A 15,163-nucleotide genomic window follows, 5' to 3' on the forward strand; every position below is an offset into this window, starting at 1 on the left:
AGGACCATCTATCTCTTCATGTGGGGTACTGACTGGCACAGTCAGCCAGAGAAGAGGGTGGAAATCTTGAATTTGAAACTCAAGACAACCCTGCGGCGGAAGTACTTAGATGTTTTCTGCTTTCGTGATTCTGCCTTAATTGTTTGGCTGGGGGCTGTGTGAACTCCAGGCCTGATAGTCTATGTGACTCCAGGCAGGACACCTGGCAGGTCACTAGGCAGACCACTCCTCAGGAAGGAGGTACCTGGTGTTTGATAAGATTCACTGCTCTACAGCCCATCAATTTGTACTTATTGAAAGTTGCTTGCTTTAAACCCACCAATAGAAGCTAGATCATGACTGTATAATTAATAGCCTGAAATGTATCAGAACCCTGGGCTGTTCAACCTGGGGGCTCTCTCTCCTCTTTCGCCCTCCCTGCTGATCCTGCAGCAGCCTAGGCTGTGGCTGCCCCTCCCCCTCCAGCCCTGCAGGGCTGTGGGAGGGGGCTGGGCAACCTAGCCTAACCTGAATAGACCACCTTCATTCATGCCTTAGCACCGGCTTCAGACTTAATGATTTTCTGGAGATTTCAAAATCCGGCACAACAGTACCAGGAAAGACAAGTTGCTATGCACGTGGGAGGGGACGACAGACCGCAGGGCACATTGCCCCGGAGTGAAACGGACGGACGGACGACGGGGTGGGCAAGCCGACGCTGGAGGGGCCGGACCGCAGCGACCCTTCACCAGGGCCCTGGCTATGCCCGCCCTGTGCCAGCTGAGGCCAGCCCCTGCAGCCCTCACTAGAACTCCGGGGACTCCGTGCCACCTCACAGACGAGGAAGCAGGGGGCGCTCACTCCTGGCCCCGGGTTCGAGCCCAGGCCAGACCCGCCGCGCTGTGAGCCGCCCACGTGGTGCCCGCGGAGAGCGGAAAAGGCGTGGGCGGGGCCTCGCTGGGGTGAGCCCCGGTGTGGGCGGGGCCTCGCGGGGGCGGGGCTTTCCGAGGCTGGCGCGGCGCCGGCGCGGTTCAGGTGGGGTCGCACCTGTTGCGTGTTCCCGCCGCCCGGGGCCAGCCAGGCGAGTCCGGCCCCTACCGAGCCAAGGCGCGTGGGGAGAAAGCTAGCCGAGTTTCCGGGTCCAGCTGGCCGCCGGAGCACGTGGACTGCCTGCCTCTCCAGTACGCGGTTGGCTGGGGAGGGAGGGTCGGCACGCCGGGGGTCGCCCGAGGCCAGCTGGTCCGCCTAGGTCGGTTGGGGTTCGCCTGCAGCCGGCAGGAGAGTATTGAAAAAGAAATAGCAAACCTGCCTTCTTTTCGCCATCTCAGTGCCAGGGCACGGTCCTCTGGAGCGACTTGGCCGGGGTGTGGGCCCCAGCCCGTCTCCCCTCCCTCACGACCCCGGCTTCCCCGCTGTGCAGCCCCGCGCGGGCGGCTCCCCCAGTGCGCCGCGGGATTCGGGCAGCATGGCTTCGGGTAAGTGTGTTGCACACGTGTTGAGGGTGGAGGGGTGAGGGTCTCTGGGCAGAGAGGTGCTGTGGCAAGGGTGACGGGGGGTGGGAGGGAGGTCTGGCGCCAGCCGGCAGGATCTGGGGAAGGGGGCAGCTGCTTCTGAAGGGGCCCGGGGAAGCAGAGCCTGAGGGCTGGAGCACCGGAGGCAAAGTCGGAGGAGGCCCTCGGTGGTCTCCTGCGCAGACCCCAGGCGAGGCCCTGCCTCCCCACGCCCCTGGCTTCCTGGGAGGGCGCTTCTGCCGGACCGTGGAATTTTCCCAAGACCAGGCCCCTCCCTCCCGGGCTGGGATTCTCCGTTCCACTCCCTCCTCCCCGAGCTGGGCTGCCCCTGGAGCAAGGGGATCAGGTGGAGAAGCGCAGGAGGAGGGCCTCGCCTCGGGCGCGCTATATACACACACACACACATATATAATAATATATGTAATATATTTACGGAGAGTTGAGGGAGTCCGTGTTTGTCCCAGGCTGGCTAGCTGGACCGCTAGCCTGGACTTTGGTTTCTTTGCTTTGGAGCACTGGCAAAAAAAAAAAAGAAAAAGGGGGGGGTGCTGAGTGTGTGCGTGTATGGCGCGGTTAGTGGAGAGCTGTAGGCTCCCCCCCCCCCCTCGTTCTGCACACCCCGTCCCCTTCTCCCCAGCCGCCGGCAGTCACTCGTCACCGCGGAGGGAAGGGGAGGGCTAAGGGGCAGGGATGGAGGCCCCCCTCGCCGAGGTTGCCTAGACAACATCAGGAATCGTGGCCAGGGCCTCTTCCGCCTGCGGGGCGCTGCTTCCTGCATCAGTCACTCCCGCTGGGGGCGGGGCGGAGGAAGGGGTTGGATGTGGCAGCGCCAGGCCCCAGCCGGTGCTCCGACTCCCCCGCCGCGGCTGCGGTCGCCGCCGTGGCTCCAGCCATGGCATCGTACCCATCTGGCCCAGGCAAGTCCAAGGCCAAATGTCCCTTTAAGAAGCGGGGCAGCCTGCAGGTCTCTGCGGCAGTGCCAGGTGAGTGTGGGCTTGCTCTCCTCAGGCACCGGCTCAGCCCCTTCACCCACCGTCCCCAGCCCGGGCCCCTCGGAGAAGGGCTTGTCTCATCCCCCTGTCCCCACCACTGTGGTTGGTGCCTGGGCCCGCCCCTTCCCGGGGCTGGCTGACTTGGAAGTGGAGTGGGGAGGGAGGGAGGCGAGGTGTTGGGGGAGGATGACAGGTTTCCATGTCAGGGATGGTCGGTGATGTTGTTCATAACAAGGAGTGGATGTGGGTGTGTGTGCACACGTGTTGGCTTGTACATGGGCAAAGACTGCATGTGAGGCGTGTACTTGAATGGAGTAGAGGGGTGGAGGGGCAGCCTGGTTGACGGATGGGTCACCCTGTGGGGATCTGAGTCTCTATCCTGCTTCCTCTCATGGCTACTTCAGTTCCTCTTTCTATGGGCTCCCCAACATTTAGCATGACCTTCTAGGGGAGGGGGTTCTGACACGGGCATCTCAGATGGCGGTCTCTGGCCTCTGCTGCTTGTTCAATGCTGTCATGGGGTTGTGAGCCTCCTTGGGGGTGTGGGGCGTCTTTGAGGGTGCTGTGTGTGGCCTCTGCACCTTCTGATTGCACTCCCCAGCTGTAGGCATCTGCAGTGCTCGGAGCAGATGGTGTGGTGCGCAGTGTGCATCTGTAGGAGGTGCAGATGACTGGGTCTGTGCTTGCCAAGCCTGTGCCTGCCTGCAGTCTGCTGCCCCCTACCCCCTACCCCTTGCCTAAAGAAGGACCCTCCCCTGCCTGGGTCACTGGGTCACGCTTCCCCTCCTCCAGCTGTTGCTATGTCTAGCTCCAACATCCTGTGGGGTTTTGTTGTGCCTGATCTGAGGTCTGTGGTATCCTGGGGGTGTCTGCCCAGGCCTGGGCATTCTGGAGTTGTGTGTTTCTGGGGCGTTGCTCCCTCTGTCCTGGGTGCCTTATTGCTGAGCAGGAGCTCCTTGGGTAGTCAGATGGGGTCTGTGGGGGAGGTGGGATATCTGGCGTCTTGGGTCATAGCCTTGGGCACGTCTCTGTCCATTGAGGCAGTCCTGCTGATGGTAGACAGGGTATCCTGGACTCCCCTGGGTGAGTTGGGGGAGTGTGCATCTGCGCATTGCCATGGGCATAAACCCCTACCCCAGGCCCCACGAGAAGGGGCCTGCAGGCAGCTATGCCTCCTAGGCTTGGCCAGAGGTTACTGCCAGGTCACCTGCAGTGACCCCTGCACAGCTGTCCCCTTAATCCACCTTCCCCTTGCTCCTCCCTCCCCTCTGCATTAATGTGGAGGCCCAGGCCACCTGTTAGGGAGGCCAAGGTGAGATTAGGACTGTGGGTTGCTGCAGTCCCCAAGGAGTGACCAGTGACCCGACTCTGGGAAGTGGTTTGGAGTCGCTGGGACCCTGTGTGGGAGAAGTTGCTGGTGGGGAGGGCAGAAGAGGGGTTAGAATTCTGAGCCAGCCAAGGCCTTGCCCCTTGGGTGGGGGCTGATTCTCAGCTTCCTCTCCAGTACTCTTCCAAGTAGAGAGAGAATCACCTATCTGCCCCCTTGCCTGTGGAGTTCTGAACCCCTGCTGCCTTTCCCTGCTCTCTGTGCACAGTGGAGAGTGAGTGGAGCCTGGGGTTCAGGCCCAGGTTGGGTTCACCCAGTCTCACCAGGCTGGACAGGGACTGACCACTTCGCACCCAGCTCAGAGTCAGGACTTGAAATCTGCGTCCAAGAGCTAGAGCTTGTTAGGGAGTGGGAGCAGGATGATGTGGGAGTCCTGTGGAGTTCAGTCTCCATGCTCCTGAACTCTTCCAGTAGGCTGGAGGCCCCAAGGCGGGGGCAGGGGCAGGAGCAGGGTGGGGATTGGGTTTGGGTGGGGTGACAGCATCTGCCCTTGAGGCATGCAGCAATGGGGAACCACAGGAACTGGACTGGGCCACTTGTCCAGCTGCCAGCTGGCTTCTCTTTCCAGCTAAGGCCACGTCTGGGAGACCCTGTGGTCAGGATCCAGAGCACAGTGGGGTCCAGCAAGGCCAGCAGGCAGAGGAAACTGGTATGGAGTGGAGCAGGGCTGTTCCCCTTCCTCCCATCCAAGTACTAACCAGGCCCGACCCTGCTTAGCTTCCGAGATCGGGTGCGTTCAGGGTAGTATGGCTGTAGACAACAACTAGCTGTTCCCCTTCCTTTTCTCCCCTCCTGCCCTTTGGCCAGCTGGGTCCTGCCCATGCTCTGTCCCCTAGGGCAGTGGATTTTAAGGAGGCTTGGCCCCTCCCTGCCAGCCTGCCTGCCTCCATCAGCCTGCCCCGCATCTCCCCTGGGGGCCCTGTGTTCGGCTGGACTCTGGCTGGCCCTGCAGAGGTTAAGGCCCACTTTGGTCCAGGAGTTCCTCTTACCTCCCATTTCAGATGCTCCTTCTCTCGATTTCCAGGCTACCCTGAATCCCCCTCCTCAGCCGGTTGTTCCTGGCTGTCCCGGGGTTGGTCTCCCCTGCCTGCAGCTGCACTTGGTACAGCCCATGCCGGCCCCTTGGCCGTCCTGGGGGACTGGTTGAAGCTTCAGTGTACCAACAGGCAGGCCAGGGGCACGGGGCTGCTGGCCAGACTGCCTGGACTGCAGGTAGGGTCAGGCAGGGAGCAGAGTAAGCAGGGGGTGGATTCTGAATCTGGGACAAGGCACCTCCCTCTTCCCTTTGTCCAGTCTGAGGACCAGACCTGGAGGACTGGGAAATGGGCCCAGGAGACTTTAATGCAAGTTACCTGGGCACAGCCTCTAGTTTGTTCTTAAGCAAACTGGAGGGAAAGGAAGGTGCTGGAAGGAGAGCTGGGGATGGGGTGGGGGTTAAGGTGGGGTGTATAGAGCTTCCTCCTAGGGACCTGCGGCTGCTGAGCCCAGGGAAGGGGGTCACTTGGGGTGAACAGGGAGCTTGAGCAGCCCCTCAAGGAGGCAGGTTCGAGGCCCCTAGTGTGATGAGCCTGCTGGTGGCGCAGATGATGGGTTCTGGCCTTGATGGAGAAGGGCTGTGGCTTGAGTTCCTCCCTTCCCCAGGGACCCTCCTGGGGCCTCTGGCCCAGATCCTGGGTCTTCTGAGTGGCACTCACTTGTTTGTGGCAGCTCCCTTTGGAGGAGCAGCCAGCAGTGGGAGGTACAGGCTGGGCTGGCTGCATCTTGGCAGCCCTGTGGTGTCCTAGGGAGGAGGCAGGGCTCCCCTACCAACCAAGTCATCTGTTGCCTATCCCTTGAGGGCTGCTCCCCAGGTTGGCATGGCCGTGCTCTGCCCCCCTGGGGGGAAGCACTGCTAATCCAGAGCAGCTGTGAGCTGGGTCAGCGAGGGCCCTCTGGTGCAAAGCCCTGGCCCTTAGGGAGTGCTGCTGTGTGTCCCTGTGTATGTGCGTCTGGATGTTTTTGCATGTGTGTTGGCCTGCGTGTGCATCTGTGCCTAAATTCTCAGGTCTGTCCTTTGGTAGTGAATGAATCTGTTTGTTGTGTCTTATAGGCTCAGGTGCTCCCCCTCACTGAGTGCGGCTTAGGAAGCCACAGGGACTGGTTCCTTGGCCTCCCTCAGCCTCTGTGGAGGAATGGCCCACTTCTGGCACTGGCCTGGGATGGGCAGGAGCTGGGGGTCTCTGGGGGCCACTCAGGCCCTGCCCCTGTACCCCATGAACCCTTGGCATCCCTGTCTCTACAGAGGCTCGGGGTAGTCTGGGGGCGCCTCCGCTGCAGTCAGCTCGCTCCCTGCCGGGCCCTGCCCCCTGCCTTAAGCACTTCCCGCTGGACCTGCGCACATCCATGGATGGCAAATGCAAGGAGATCGCCGAGGTATCCGCCACTCCTGTGTCCCTCGCTCCCCCGCCCCTGTGCCTCAGCCTGTGCTTGCTCTCCCTCCTTCCCTCCCTGGTCCTTGGCCTCTCCCAGGTGCCCTGTGTCCCTGCAGGGCTGAGGGGTGCTGACCAGGTCTGCTCTCCCAGGAACTGTTCACCCGCTCGCTGGCTGAGAGCGAGCTCCGCAGCGCCCCCTACGAGTTCCCGGAGGAGAGCCCCATTGAGCAGCTGGAGGAGCGACGGCAGAGGCTGGAGCGCCAGATCAGCCAGGATGTCAAGTGAGCCCCCTCCCTCTCCGCCCCCTGCCCCCCCCGCCCTGCCTTCCCCATGCCCTGGCTCTCTCTGAGGTGCTCAGGAAGCTGTGTTGGGATCAGTTCTGTTTTCCTGCACTCTTGGGACTCAGGCTGCCAGACCTCCAGGTCAGGTTTGAGCCTGGATGACATGGTGGGAGTTAGCATAGGTCTCTGCAATTCTGCCTGCAGAATGTGCTGGGACAACAGGTTTGCAGCAACCAGCACCATGTGGGCCCCTCCCTGGCCATCTCTGATCTCTCCTCTCCTTATCCTCAAGGCTGGAGCCGGACATCCTGCTTCGAGCCAAGCAAGATTTCCTGAAAACGGACAGTGACTCAGACCTGCAGTGAGGAGGGCTAAGGGGCATGGGAGGGGGCCGCTCCGCAGCTGACACCCGCTATGGTGGTGGCCCCTGGCTCCCCCACTGACACCACTGCCCGCCCTTCCCTCTAGGCTCTACAAGGAGCAGAGTGAGGGGCAGGGTGACCGGGGCCTGCGGGAGCGTGATGTGATGCTGGAGCGGGAATTTCAGCGGGTCACCATTTCTGGGGAGGAAAAGTGTGGGGTGAGTTACAGGCCAGGGTACCTGGGAGGCCGAGGGTGGGGGTAGTGTAGAGGCTGACCAGGAGCCACTGGGTATTCTCTGGAGTGATAGAGGTATTCATTCACCCTGTGGTGGGAAGGGTCGGGCCCTGCGGGGGGTGGGCAGAGCATGAGGTCCGGTGTAAGGCTTTGGGGAAAGTAGGGGAGCTGTGAGTGAGCTGGTGTGGTGGGCTCCAGGTGCCATTCACAGACCTGCTGGATGCAGCCAAGAGTGTGGTGCGGGCGCTCTTCATCAGGGAGAAGTACATGGCGCTGTCACTGCAGAGCTTCTGCCCCACCACCCGCCGCTACTTGCAGCAGCTCGCCGAGAAGCCCCTGGAGACGCGCACCTACGAGCAGGGCCCCGATACCCCTGTTTCTGCTGGTGGGACCCCTGTCCTTGCCTCCTACCACCCCATGTGCCCTGTTCTGGGCTTCCCTGAGCCAAGAGTCCCGTGCAGCTGGCTCAGCCCTGCCTGCTTCTGACACCCAGGCCAGGCTCCCGTAGTCATCCTGGGGGATTGGGAGTAGGGGGGCTGTTCTGCTGTGGCCTTCGCTCTCCTGCACCCTTGACAGGGCCCTCTGGGCTGGGGGGCTGGTGACCTGAGGGATCCTGGCCCTGATGCTGCCCTTTCCCCACCTGCAGATGCCCCCGTGCACCCTCCTGCTCTGGAGCAGCATCCCTATGAGCGCTGTGAGCCCAGCACCATGCCTGGCGACCTGGGCTTAGGCCTGCGCATGGTGCGTGGCGTGGTTCATGTCTATACCCGCAAGGATCCAGATGAGCAGTAAGAAGGGCAGGCAGGATGCTGTGGTGGGGGAATGGTGCTGGTTGTGGGAACTGTACAGATTTGGGAGGGATCCCGGGGCCTGACTGGCTTCTCTTAACCCAAGTTACCCTTGTATGCCAGTTGCCCAGAGGTGGAGCTGCCCTACCCTGACCTGCAGGAGTTTGTCGCTGATGTCAACGTGTTAATGGCCCTGATCATCAATGGCCCCATGTGAGTCCCTCCCCCTTACAGACTGCCCCCAGCCCCGGTCCTCAAGGCCCTGGTTCCGCCCACCCCTGAGCCCCACACATGTGCCTCAGTCTGTAGCCCTCTTGGCAGCCCCTCCCCTGGGGCTCTGCTGCCTGGGGTTCAGAGCTGCAGTCCTTGCCTTGTTCTCTGGTCCAGCAAGTCATTCTGCTACCGCCGGCTGCAGTACCTGAGCTCCAAGTTCCAGATGCATGTGCTACTCAATGAGATGAAGGAGCTGGCCGCCCAGAAGAAAGTGCCACATCGTGATTTCTACAACATCCGCAAGGTGGGCCCCCTCCCTGCCGCCTGCCCCTCCGTGCAGCCTCCTTGTCCAGGGTTGAGGACCCCCCATGCAGCATCTCATGGGGACAGTCCTCCTGCATCCTCTGGCTGTGCTCCATGCCTTCCTGGCCTTTGGTGGACCCAGTGGTTTCTCTTCCCTCCTTCCCCAGGTGGACACACACATCCATGCCTCATCCTGCATGAACCAGAAGCACCTGCTACGTTTCATCAAGCGGGCAATGAAGCGGCACCTGGAGGAGATCGTGCACGTGGAGCAGGGCCGCGAGCAGACGCTGCGGGAGGTCTTCGAGAGCATGAACCTCACGGCCTACGACCTGAGCGTGGACACGCTCGATGTTCACGCGGTGGGTCCCAGGGCGGGCTGACCTGAGGGGCTGGATTAGTGTGTTGGGCTGGGCTGGGGGCAGAGAGATGTGAGTGTCAGAGCCTGCCCCCTCTCTCCTTTAGGACCGGAATACGTTCCATCGCTTTGACAAGTTCAATGCCAAGTACAATCCCATTGGGGAGTCTGTCCTCCGAGAGATTTTTATCAAGACTGACAACAGGGTGTCTGGGAAGTATTTTGCTCATATCATCAAGGTAAGGAGAGGACAGGCCCCGGTGCTGAGCTGGGAGTCTGGTGGGTACATCGGGTGCTCAGACCGGGGAGCTGGAGGTGACCTGCCACTCCACACGCGTTTAGGAGGTGATGTCGGACCTGGAGGAGAGCAAATACCAGAACGCAGAGCTGCGGCTCTCCATCTACGGGCGCTCACGAGACGAGTGGGACAAGCTGGCACGGTGGGCCGTAATGCACCGCGTGCACTCCCCCAATGTGCGCTGGCTCGTGCAGGTGCCCCGCCTCTTGTGAGTGTCCAGGACTGGGAGGGCTCGTGGGGACCACCATGATCCAGGCCCAGGAGCTGCCTCCTGCCCTCCAGGCCTGGCTGGGCCTCCCCGTCCTAGCCTCGCTCATTTGAGCATGAGGGAAGGAGCCTCGGAGTGGCTTACCCCCCACCCCAAGCTGTCCCCAAGTGGGGAGATCACTCCTGTGTGATGCAGACGGGCTTCTGCGCCCTCTGATGGGGCTCTGACCCTCACTGGCACTGGCTCACACACACCTGTGCGCCATATCTTGTTGCAGTGATGTCTACCGGACCAAGGGCCAGCTGGCCAACTTCCAGGAGATGCTGGAAAACATCTTCCTGCCGTTGTTTGAGGCCACAGTGCACCCAGCAAGCCACCCAGAGCTGCACCTCTTCTTGGAGCACGTGAGTGGCTGGCACCGGGAGTGGTGCTATGTGTGGGGTGGACAGCCAGCCTTGGGCCCTGGCATGGAGCTGGACCTGACCATGCGATCCTGTGCCAGGTGGATGGTTTTGACAGCGTGGATGACGAGTCCAAGCCTGAGAATCACGTCTTTAACATGGAAAGCCCCCTCCCTGAGGCCTGGACGGAGGAGGACAACCCGCCGTATGCCTACTACCTGTACTACACCTTCGCCAACATGGCCACCTTGAACCACCTGCGCAGGTGCTTGCACTGTCTGGTGCTGAGCCTCAGCTTGCCATGCATGCATGCTCACTCATTCCTGATAGACCTTGACACCAGAGTCCTGACCCACATGTGGTCCCCTGTCCTCATCCTAGATGGGCTTCTTCTCTGTCCTTGGGGCTCCACCCCTCATCCCAGGTCCCCAGTCACTGGTGGGAGAGCATGCGTGTGCTGGGGCAGAGGCAGCGGCAAGGTTGTGGGCGGCTTAGGGGCTCAGGGGAGCCCAGAGCTGACCCTGTGCTTCATGCTCTCCAGGCAGCGGGGCTTCCACACGTTTGTGCTGAGGCCGCACTGCGGGGAGGCCGGGCCCATCCACCACCTGGTGTCAGCCTTCATGCTGGCCGAGAACATCTCCCACGGGCTGCTTCTGCGCAAGGTCAGGGCCTGCACCTCCCATCCCGTGCAGCTGCTTGCCTTCCAGCCCAGAGCTGGGGCGTCTCCTCCCCAGGACAATGAGTGTGCTTCCTACCCACCACCCCAGCTCCTCGGCTCCTGGCAGTCACTCGCCCTTTGCACACTGGACTCAGCCTGGACTCCCTCCCTTCCCTGCCTTCATCCTGGCTCCCAGCATCACCCACGGGCTGCCTGACAAGGGTCCCTCCTTCCCGCCTGCCCAGGCCCCTGTCCTGCAGTACCTGTACTACTTGGCGCAGATTGGCATCGCCATGTCCCCACTCAGCAACAACAGCCTCTTCCTTAGCTACCATCGGAACCCACTGCCTGAGTACCTGTCCCGTGGCCTCATGGTCTCACTGTCCACAGACGACCCACTGCAGTTCCACTTTACTAAGGTCAGAGCCAGTAGGCAGCCTCCTGGGGCTCTATGGGTTGCTGCCATCCCACCCCTGTAGGTGGAATGTGGCTGGCCACAAAGCAAGCCCCCAGGGGAGGGAGAGAGGGTGGGCTGGCGGGGCCAGGGCCTGCCCCTGTTCTGGTCTCAGGGATCCTGGCCTCTGCAGGAGCCGCTGATGGAAGAGTACAGCATTGCCACACAGGTGTGGAAGCTGAGCTCCTGTGACATGTGTGAGCTGGCCCGCAACAGCGTGCTCATGAGTGGCTTCTCCCACAAGGTAGGCATCCTCCCGCATGCACCTTCACATGGCCTCTACATTGTGGGGGGCAGGGAGAGGGGGTACCCAGGAATTGGTTTGGTGGGCTGTTTGGTCCTGTGACCACCCCCTTCCTACCCCCAACACCTCCTGCAGGTAAAGAGCCACTGGCTGGGCCCCAACTACACCAAGGAGGGTCCTGAGGGCAATGACATCCGGCGCACCAACGTGCCAGACATCCGTGTGGGGTACCGCTACGAGACTCTGTGCCAGGAGCTGGCGCTCATCACGCAGGCCGTCCAGAGTGAGATGCTGGAGACCATCCCGGAGGAGGCGGGTGTCGCCATGAGCCCAGGGCCTCAGTGAGCCGACCCTGAGTGGAGCCTGATCCATCCCAGCCCTATGGCCACCTGCTGTTCTCAGACCCTCCTATTCTGCCACAGTTGCTGCATGTCTCTGTTTTGTTTCTGTCTCGCATGTCTCTGACCAGTTCTGTCCCTGGGCCACCCCACCGAGAGCTGTGCCTGGGAGCCTGCTGTGCCATCATTGTGGTCTCAGGTGGCTTTGTCGGTGGCTTTGGCCTGTCGGAGTCTACGGTGTCCACAGGGACTTGTGAACATTGTGGGGGCGGGGTTGCTCCCTTTAGCCTTTGGGGTCCAGCCTGGACAAATCTGAGCTCGGGCCCCTGTCCTGTGTATATGGCAGAGGGGCGATCAGATGGGCCTGTGCCCCCATGCCAGGCTCAAGGCTCGGTGCCAGTCCTGGACCTCCTGGTCTGTGAGGATGCATTGGCCTGGAAGTGTAGGACCACACCGCTGCAGAGCCACTGTCTTTTCCGTCCACTCCCCGCCTGCTCCACTTGTGGTGTCAGCTCCTCGTTTCTCTGTGTGAGGGGGTGGTTGCTCCGGGCTGTCCCGGGGGCTCCTGCAGCTGGAAGGGGGCCGAATCTGCCATCAGCCCTGGGAGGTGGGGAGCCCCAGGGTGACGCCCAGAGCTCTGCCCACACCTGGATTCCAGCCAGCCTCCTTGTGCAGGGTTCTGGCCTGAAGTGTTCGCCGTGAGATACAGTATTTTGTACGAGCCTTCTTTCCTAGTGCATGAGAAATAAAAAATATTTAAGTATTGGGAAGGTGAAGTCTGTTAGAGGAGGTGGCCTAAGGTTGGGGGTCTGGGGTGCAGCACAGTCAGTGGGAAGGGGGGAGGAGGGGAGGGGTCAGGGTGGTGTTTGTTCTGCACGTGCTGCCTGATAAGGAAAAGCCTCTAGGCCCTCACTGCCAGCTGTCCTGCTGGGGGAACCCCTGGGGCCGCGGGTGTGGTATTTAGTGCCAGGAACTGGCTCTTTTCAGCTTGTCTCCTGGGCCGGCTGGGTGGATGTGAGGGCACATACCTGGAGTTGAGTCATGGGGAGCTGGTTTGGAATGCCCTCTCCAGGCTTGTCCCCTCAGTGGGCAGGCCGTGTGGCACATCCTGTTGCAAGGATCTGGAGTGGGCCTGCCTGTTCTGAGTCCAGCCTGAACCTGCCCAGCTTCTGACTTGGCGTTAACTGCACCATGTCCCCTGTGCCTGCTGGGCACAGAGGTGTCTGGAGGCTGCTGTCTAGAGGGAGATAGGCAGGGCCCAGGCCCTGTCTCGCTGACAAGGAGCTTGCCATCGCTATTCCTGCTGATGCCAGGGAGGAGGCAGCTGCTTTCGTAGCAGTCAGTCTGAGAATGTCCTGGGCTGGCTCTGGGCTGCCTCAGCAGGTGCCCTAGGTGCGCTGGGCAGAGCTCTCAGCTCCCTACCTAGGGGCCATGCATCCTGGCTTCAACTCTGGGCCCTTCCGTTTCCAGATCTCCTTTGCCAGCAAGTCTAGCCATTTGCTTATCAGGACTCTGGTGTCCGGGGCTGCCCCCAACACATGCTGATCCCTGTTTGCCCAAGGAATGATGACTTCGTGGTGATGAGAGTTGAATTCAGGGAGGCCAGTTTCCTGATGCTCATGAGCCATATGTTTGCTTTGGCTGAAACAAGAAGGTGGAATTAGAAAGTTGTCCAGGACTGGCACTGTGGTATAGTGGGTTAAGCCACTGTCATCTCATACGAGTACAAGTCCCAGCAGCTCCATTTTTGATCCAACGCCAGGTTTTTGTGCCCCTGTACTCATGTGGGAGACCCAGAAGCAGCTCTGAGTTCCAAGTTTCAGCCTCGCATAACATTGACTATTTATTTCAACCATTCGCTGAGTGAACCAGCAGGTGGAAGACCACTCTCTGTGTCCCTCTCTTTATAGTTCTGCCTTTCAAATAAATAGATTTTTTTTCAAGATTTATTTTTTGCTTATTTATATTGTTGCAAAGGCAATATACAGAGGAGAGACAGAAAGATCTTCCATCTGCTGACTCATTCCCAAGTGGCCACAACGGAGCAGAGCTGATCTGAAGCCAGGAGCTTCTGGGTCTCCCACACAGGTACAGGATCCCATGGCCTTGGGCCATCCTCCACTGCTTTCCCAGGCAGGGAGCTGGATGGGAAGTGGAACAGCCAGGACACCAACTCATGCTCATGGAATCCTGGTAGATATAAGGCAAAGATTTAGCTACTAGTCTATTGTCCTAGGCCCTCAAATAAATCTTAAAAGATCTTTGTTTTAGAGGTTCCCTTAAAGGCATGACCGACCTGCTTTGCGGGCCCTCAGGATTCCTTGTTTGCTTATTGAATGTGTTGTGTAACAGATCTTTTATTACACTTTCATGTCCTCTGTTTTTCCCAGTGTGGAAGCCCAGGACCTGTTAGTTGGTACTCAGCTTTCTCACAGTTTTTCTCAGAACAAATTGTGGAAACATATATACATACATTTATTGATTAAAGATTTATTTTTACTGGAAAGTCAGATATACAGAGAGAAGGAGAGACAGAGAGGAAGATCTTCCAACCACTGATTCACTCCCCACCTGACTGCCACGGCCGGAGCTGAGCTGATCTGAAGCCAGGAGCCTGGAGCCTCTTCGGGCTCTCCCTTGTGAGTGCAGGGTCCCAAGGCTTCAGGCCGACCTCAACTGCTTTCCCAGGCCACAAGCAGGGAGCTGGATGGGAAGTGGGGCTACCAGGATTAGAACTGGTGCCAATATGGGATCCTGGTGCGTGCAGGGCGATAGGAAAGAATTAAAAAAGAATGGTATTGTTGAGATCCTAGTTGTGTTGCCCATTTAGAGTTACTTTAACATGTCTTTGTATATTTCATTAAAGACTTGAAAATGTAGATCTTAATTACCGTGTGCTGTCCCATGGTACGTGTCACCATGATCCCCCATCGCAGCTCTCCCTGAATGTCATGGCTAACTGCCTCGTTGTGGCTCTGGTTCCGTCCCTTTCTGGCTTTGTGACCCAGGGCTTCGGGCTTTCCCCTCTGAGCCTCCATAACTTCATAGGTAGTGTGGGTTCAGAGTGTCCATTTCGTTAGTGATTGCTTTGGGGTCAGTCAGTCACGATATAAAGCACAAAACAAGCACTAGGTAAGTAGCAGCTACCTTATTTATTTTTTTTTAAAGAAAACATTTATTATTGGGCCCAGCGGCGTGGCCTAGTGGCTAAAGTCCTCACCTTGAATGCACCAGGATCCCATATGGGCACCGGTTCTAATCCCGGCAGCTCCACTTCCCATCCAGCTCCCTGCTTGTGGCCTGGGAAAGCAGTCGAGGACGGCCCAAAGGCTTGGGACCCTGCACTCTTGTGGGAGACCTGGAAGAAGTTCCTGGCTCCTGGCTTTGGATTGGGATAGCATTGGCCATTGAGGTCACTTGGGGAGTGAATCATCGGACAGAAGATCTTTCTCACTGTCTCTCCTCCTCTCTGTATATCTGACTTTCCAATAAAAATAAACAAATCTTTCAAAAAAATTTAAAAAATAAAACTAAAAAAAAACCAAGAAAAAATAAATAAAACGTTTATTTTTATTGGAAAGTCTAATTTAGCTGTTGGCTGCTGGTGGGTCCCAGGCCGGGGTGTCGCCAGGCTCGGATCCCTGATTCCAGCCGTCGCGTGCATGTGGTGAGCAATCTCTGGGCCTGCCTGGGCTCCAAGGGCTGCTCCCTTCAGGGTGAGTACACTGAGGGAGGAAGTCAC

The 15,163-nt window shown here is 59.4% G+C and overlaps 1 protein-coding gene across 5 annotated transcripts; it reads left to right on the forward strand.

The window, feature by feature from the left end:
- Positions 1-1,033: 1,033 nt before the first annotated feature.
- Positions 1,034-12,185, forward strand: AMPD2 (adenosine monophosphate deaminase 2). Of its 5 annotated transcripts, XM_040998707.1 has the most exons (19): positions 1,035-1,160; positions 1,308-1,454; positions 6,151-6,281; positions 6,431-6,561; positions 6,854-6,922; positions 7,030-7,141; positions 7,357-7,543; positions 7,805-7,946; positions 8,070-8,159; positions 8,334-8,463; positions 8,630-8,824; positions 8,928-9,059; positions 9,163-9,326; positions 9,604-9,730; positions 9,829-9,992; positions 10,269-10,389; positions 10,631-10,804; positions 10,973-11,083; positions 11,219-12,185. In XM_040998707.1, coding segments are annotated over exons 1-19 (2,538 nt in total). In that variant the 5' UTR covers positions 1,035-1,159; the 3' UTR covers positions 11,429-12,185. The 5 variants fall into 5 exon arrangements, with proteins under 5 accessions (XP_040854646.1, XP_040854641.1, XP_040854645.1 ...); XM_040998710.1 differs by lacking the exons at positions 1,035-1,160; positions 1,308-1,454 and adding an exon at positions 2,036-2,473; XM_040998708.1 differs by lacking the exons at positions 1,035-1,160; positions 1,308-1,454 and adding an exon at positions 2,319-2,473 and having other exon boundaries at positions 10,631-10,814; positions 10,908-11,083.
- The last annotated feature ends 2,978 nt before the right edge of the window (positions 12,186-15,163 follow it).

Source organism: Ochotona curzoniae, unplaced genomic scaffold (assembly GCF_017591425.1).
Source record: "Ochotona curzoniae isolate NIBS_2020 unplaced genomic scaffold, NIBS_Ocur_1.0 scaffold_1037, whole genome shotgun sequence".
In the NCBI taxonomy this organism is placed as follows: domain Eukaryota; kingdom Metazoa; phylum Chordata; class Mammalia; order Lagomorpha; family Ochotonidae; genus Ochotona; species Ochotona curzoniae.